The sequence below is a fragment of the Coffea arabica genome, chromosome 5e, assembly GCF_036785885.1.
Source record: "Coffea arabica cultivar ET-39 chromosome 5e, Coffea Arabica ET-39 HiFi, whole genome shotgun sequence".
NCBI classification, from domain to species: domain Eukaryota; kingdom Viridiplantae; phylum Streptophyta; class Magnoliopsida; order Gentianales; family Rubiaceae; genus Coffea; species Coffea arabica.
In genome coordinates, this window is record NC_092318.1 from 9,205,062 (window position 1) to 9,210,735 (window position 5,674).

General features: G+C 40.1%; 1 protein-coding gene across 1 annotated transcript; it reads right to left on the reverse strand.

The window, feature by feature from the left end:
• Positions 1 to 958: 958 nt before the first annotated feature.
• On the reverse strand, positions 959 to 4,640 carry LOC113743938 (uncharacterized). The gene is made up of 5 exons (XM_072049550.1): positions 3,978 to 4,640; positions 2,990 to 3,795; positions 2,159 to 2,725; positions 1,256 to 1,451; positions 959 to 1,099 (listed from the first exon to the last, which is right to left on the reverse strand). Exons 1-5 carry the CDS (start codon positions 4,638 to 4,640, stop codon positions 959 to 961), a joined length of 2,373 nt encoding a protein of 790 aa, XP_071905651.1.
• Between the last annotated feature and the right edge of the window lie 1,034 nt (positions 4,641 to 5,674).

The following is a 5,674-nucleotide window of genomic DNA, read 5'->3' on the forward strand; positions in this document are numbered from 1 at the left end:
AATGAAAATCATGAAATAGATGCCACATAAAATTACCCAAAATTTGGTGTCTACACCTTTGACACACGAAGGTAATCAACAACCTTAAGCAAATAAAGATGGATGAAGAGACACCCCGATTAGGGAACAAACTAATCGATAAAGTCAGATTTGAATCCTAAGCAATGAACTCAAGAATTCAAGAGTAAGTTCGATTAAGAACTTGAAGGAAAATTCCTCACGATTTCTGGTTGTAATATTCTGTGTCTTTACTCATACAAGAGTTGCCTTTTTATAGGCTAAAACTAGGGCAAAATCCGGCCCACATAAATTTGGAAGAAATTCGGTCCGCATAAAGAGCTTAAAGAGTCAGCTCTTTAAAGCTTTCTGATAAGGCCCAATAAGTAATAAAATATTCAACGCCTAACAACTACTAAACTAGACAGTCTTAAAACAACTACCAACTAAGCTAACAAGTATGAGATCATTCCTTCACTTCAAACGTACAAGTGAACAAAGTAACTTCATGGTCCATCAAATCTTCAAACTTAGCTTGTTCCTTGCTTGTATGGTGAATGATCAAGGCTCGTAAAGCTTCCTTTATCTTCTTGGTTCTTGATCTTGTCATCGGACCACCAATGTTGATCAAAGGGTCCTTGACCCAAGGTTGAAGTTGTTGCGCACTCGTATCCGCATCATTCCCTCCCTCCTCGAAAGAATTCGTCCTCAAATCTTCAAAGTTTGTATCAAAGTCAAAAGGGGATAGGTCAGACACATTAAAAGATGCGCTTATGCCATACGCACTTGGAAGTTCCAATTTGTATGCATTGTTGTTGATCCTCTCTAGGACTTGAAAAGGTCCGTCACCTCTTGGATGTAACTTGGTCCGTCGAGATGCTGGAAACCTTTCCTTCCTCATGTGCACCCAAACCCAATCACCAGGTTCGAATATAACATGCTTTCTTCCCTTATTCGCATGTTATGCATATTGTGCATTTTTCTTCTCAATTTGAGCTCGAATTCTCTCATGCAAGGTCCGAACAGCCTCTACTTTTTTGACACCATCTGCGCTTAAACACTTATCAACAGGAATAGGTGATAAATCTAGAGGAGTTAGCAGCTGAAACCCATAAACAATTTCAAAAGGAGAATGATTAGTAGTAGAATGAGTGGTTCGGTTTTATGCAAACTCAGCGATAGACAAACATTCTTCCCACTTCTTCAAGTTCTTTTGAACAATGGCTCGAAGTAAAGCACCAAGGGTTCGATTGGTTACCTCGGTTTGACCATCCGTTTGAGGATGACTAGAAGTAGAAAATAGCAACTTCGTTCCCAACTCTCCCCAAAGTGATTTCCAGAAGTAGCTTAAGAATTTCACATCCCTATCACTTATAATAGTACGCGGTACCCCATGCAATCTAACCACGTCCTTGAAGAATAAATCAGCAACATGGCGTGCATCACTTGTCTTCCTACAAGGGATAAAGTGAGCCATTTTAGAAAATCTATCAACTACAACAAAGATACTATCCATACCTCTAGAAGATCTTGGTAAACCAAGCACAAAATCCATGGATAAGTCTGTCCAAGGAGCATGAGGTACGGGTAGAGGAGTGTATAATCCATGAGGGTTACTCCTTGACTTGGCCTGCTTACACTTTAAACACTTATCACAAATGTTAGCAACGTCACGCCTCATTTTAGGCCAATAGAAGTGTTCATGCAAGATGTCAAGAGTTTTATCAATGCCGAAATGTCCCATCAATCCTCCCCCATGGGCTTCTCTAACAAGTAATTCCCTAAGCGAACAATTGGGAATACATAGGCGATTCGATTTTCTTTGAACAAGAAACCTTCATGCCTATAGTACTTTTGAAATGCAGCATGTTCACAAACTTGAAACACATTAGAAAAATCGTCATCATGTGCATACATGTTTTTAATGTGCTCAAAACCAAGTAGCTTAGTGCTCATGTTAGTGATCAAAGTATACCTCCTAGACAATGCATCCGCAACGACATTATCTTTCCCCTTCTTATACTTAATGATGTACGGAAAGGAATCAATAAATGCAATCCACTTCGCATGTCTTTTATGCAACTTACCCTGACCCTTAAGGAATTTAATTGATTCATGATCTGTATGTATCACAAACTCCTTAGGCATAAGATAATGCTACCACACTTCAAGAGCACGCACAACAGCGTACAATTCTTTATCATAAGTAGGGTAATTAAGAGCTCCCCCACTCAACTTTTCACTAAAATAAGCCAAAGGCCTATTATTTTGATGTAAGATAGCCCCTATGCCGATTCCACTAGCATCACATTCAACTTCAAACGTCAAGTCAAAATTAGGCAAAGCAAGAATAGGTGCCGAAGTTAACAACTTCTTAAGCTTAAGAAATGACTCTTCTTGCTCTTTTCCCCATTGAAACCCCATATTCTTTTTAATTACCTCATTCAAAGGTGTTGCAATAGTGCTAAAGTCTTTAACAAATCTCCTATAGAAACTTGCAAGACCATGAAAAGACCTTACCTGAGACACATTGGTTGGAGTCGGCCACTCTAAGATGGCTTTTACCTTGGCGGGATCAACACTTATGCCATTTGCACCAACAATATATCCAAGGAAATTAACTTCAGGAGTGCAAAAGACACATTTTTTCATGTTAGCAAACAACCTATCTTCACGCAAGGCACTTAAAACAAGTCGCAAATGCTCAACATGTTTATCTAAAGACTTGCTAAAGATGAATATATCATCAAAATAAACAACAACAAACTTCCTAAGAAAATGCCTTAAAACATGATTTATTAACCTCATGAAAGTACTTGGAGCGTTTGTTAAGGCGAAAGGCATCACAAGCCACTCATAAAGACCATACTTTGTTTTGAAAGCAGTTTTCCATTCGTCACCTTCCTTTATCCTTATTTGATGATAACCAGATCTTAAATCAATTTTAGTGAAAATGATTGCTCCATGCAATTCTTCTAACATATCGTCTAACCTAGGAATGGGATGACGATACTTAACAGTAATTTTATTAATTGCACGACAATCTGTACACATTCTCCAAGTCCCTTCTTTCTTAGGTACTAAAATGACTGGAACCGCACAAGGACTAAGAGATTCATGAACCTGGTCCTTTTCAAGGAGGGAAGCGACTTGCCTTTGGATTTCCTTTGTTTCCTCCGGATTTGCTCTATAGACTGGTCGATTTGGTAGAATTGCTCCAGAAACAAAGTCGATATGATGTTCAATACCTCGAATTGGAGGTAATCCTTTCGGTAGTTTCTCCGGAAACACATCCTTGAATTCCTGCAAAAGAGAGTAAATTGCACTAGGAAGAGAATTGGTTATGCCAAGTGTATAAAAAGAAGAATAATCGGCTTCCCGGTACATAAGTACTATGAGAAGACTTTGTGCATTCAAGACCCTATATATCTCACGCACACTTGCATAAAAGCTCATTTTCTTCGCTTTCAAGCTCTCGGCCTCACTGAGTCTTTTCCCACTCGAATTTTCTCTTTCACTCAACTCGGCCTCTACTTTCTTTTTTTCCTCATCCTTAGGCACATTCGGCTTTTTCTTTGCCTCTCTCAGTTGCCTTTTCTCTCGCTCTTTTCTTAGATGCAATTGTTCTTCATACACTTGTGTAGGTGTCAAGGTTGAAAGAGTGATCTTGAGGTTGTCCATAATGAACTTATACTTATTAGTGAGTCCAATATGATCAGCCTGCCGATCATACTCCCAAGGACGCCCTAACAAGACATGACTAGCTTGCATAGGAATTACATCACATAAAACTTGGTCCTTGTATCAACCAATAGAAAAAGCGATTAAAGCTTGTTTGGTCACCTTGACTTCCCCCCATCATTTAACCAAGATAGTCTATAGGATTTAGGGTGGTAAGTCCACGGAAGGTGTTTTTGCTCAACAAAATCAGCAGTTACGCAATTAGTACAAGAGCCACTATCAATGATCATGAGACATACCTCATCTCCAATTTTGCATCTCGTATGAAAAATGTTGGTCCGTTGGAGATCATCTTCTTGAGGTTGTGCATTTAGCACTCTCATAGTCACCATAGTTCGAGCTATGAGGTCCTCTTCTATTTCAACCAGGTCATCATCCTTCCCCTCTTCTTCAAGCGGTGGCATGTCCGCATATTCCTCCTCTCCTTCGCTTTGCCACATTCTTTCTTCATTCATGTAAATGATGCTTCGGTTAGGGCATTGAGTCATGAGGTGGCCAATTCCCTTACATTTGAAACATGCCTTTGGCTGGTTGGTAGACGTATTTGCCCTTGGAAGAGTCGGCCGCGGGGTTGGTTTAGAAGTAGTTGCACTCGGATGGAACGGTTGCTCCATTCGCCTGTTTTCCCTTTCTTTATTGCCTTGCCTCGGCCAAGCATTGGATGTTTGCAATTGATCTCTTCTCCAAGGTGTGGAAGAGGATGTAGTGGTTCGGCCACTAGGTGTCCTTATAGGTAAGGCTTGCTTTTCCACCTTCTCTGCATAAGACACCATTTGTTGTAGCTCAAAGTGGTCATGAAGCTCAACCTTCTTCCTAATTTCAGGATTTAATCCATTAAGAAATCTTGCCATGGTTGCTTCCGGATCCTCTTGTACATTGGCCCTTATCATTGCTACCTCCATTTGTTTGTGGTACTCATCAACCGAACTGGACCCTTGGGTGAGTCGTTGGAGCCGATTGTACAAGTCTGTGGTGTAATGGAAGGGTACAAATCGTTTCCTCATCACTTGCTTCATTTCAGCCCAAGTGTCAATTGGTTGTTCCCTATTTCTCCTCCTTGTGGCACATACTTGCTCCCACCAAATGGATGCATAATTTTCAAATTCAATAGCCGCAAGTTTCACCTTTTTCTCTTTAGAGTAATTATGGACTTCAAACACTTGCTCAACTCTCCTAACCCAATCTAAATAAGCTTCAGGATCATTTTTTCCATGAAAGGTAGGCATCTTAGTTTTGATGGAACCAAGATTGTCATCGATTCTCCTAGGTCGGTCTTGGCCTTCCCTCGCTTTCCTGTGGCTTTTCCTTGATCGGTATGAGCTGTTAGAATGATATCCCTCATCATCCGCATCATGGTCAGCACTCTGAGCACTCGAAACCCGATTGTGTGTATCTCCGGTACCTCGCATCTCAAGGGCAGCCAAGCTATCGGATAATTGTGTCATCACAAATTCTTGTCTCTCCGCTTTTTTTTGAAGAGTTTGGAGCACCAATTTGAGTGGTAAGTCGGTCTCAGACGGCTCGGGTATGTTCCCCTCTTGAGACATATTGTCAAACCTGCAAAAATAAGTGTATCCTAGTCTACCTTGCAAAGCACTCGTGTATCACTCAAGGAAATACACTCACACTCAATTTTTCTTCTTGAAGTTCTTAAAACAACTCAACTCTCAAAAATTCCAGAATTAATTACCTTATAAGTAATAAGACACAAAACAGAATTTTTGCGAATCCTAGAAAATAAAAACTCTACCTGAAGCTGAAACTTTTTTTTTTAAGCTGTTGTTTTGCTGAGTTTCTGGTCAGTATTTTGGAGTATAAATGGTGCTTTTGGGGTGCTCAAATAATGTACTAACCAATCCTCAAATTTCAGTCAAATCGGATCGCAAAACTAGCTCAATCGATTTTAGAAACTCAAGAACTCCCAAGGCGGTTTGGG

What these genes read in the sequence shown, in the direction of transcription:
- LOC113743938 (XM_072049550.1), bottom strand. Translation starts at nt 4,640, where the DNA reads ATGGAGGTAGCAATGATAAGGGCCAATGTACAAGAGGATCCGGAAGCA. An exon ending in GATGCAAAATTGGAGATGAG is followed by an intron (nt 3,796 to 3,977) that starts GTATGTCTCATG and finishes GGTTGATACAAG; the next exon opens with GACCAAGTTTTATGTGATGT. An exon ending in GTGCGTGCTCTTGAAGTGTG is followed by an intron (nt 1,452 to 2,158) that starts GTAGCATTATCT and finishes TATCCCTTGTAG; the next exon opens with GAAGACAAGTGATGCACGCC.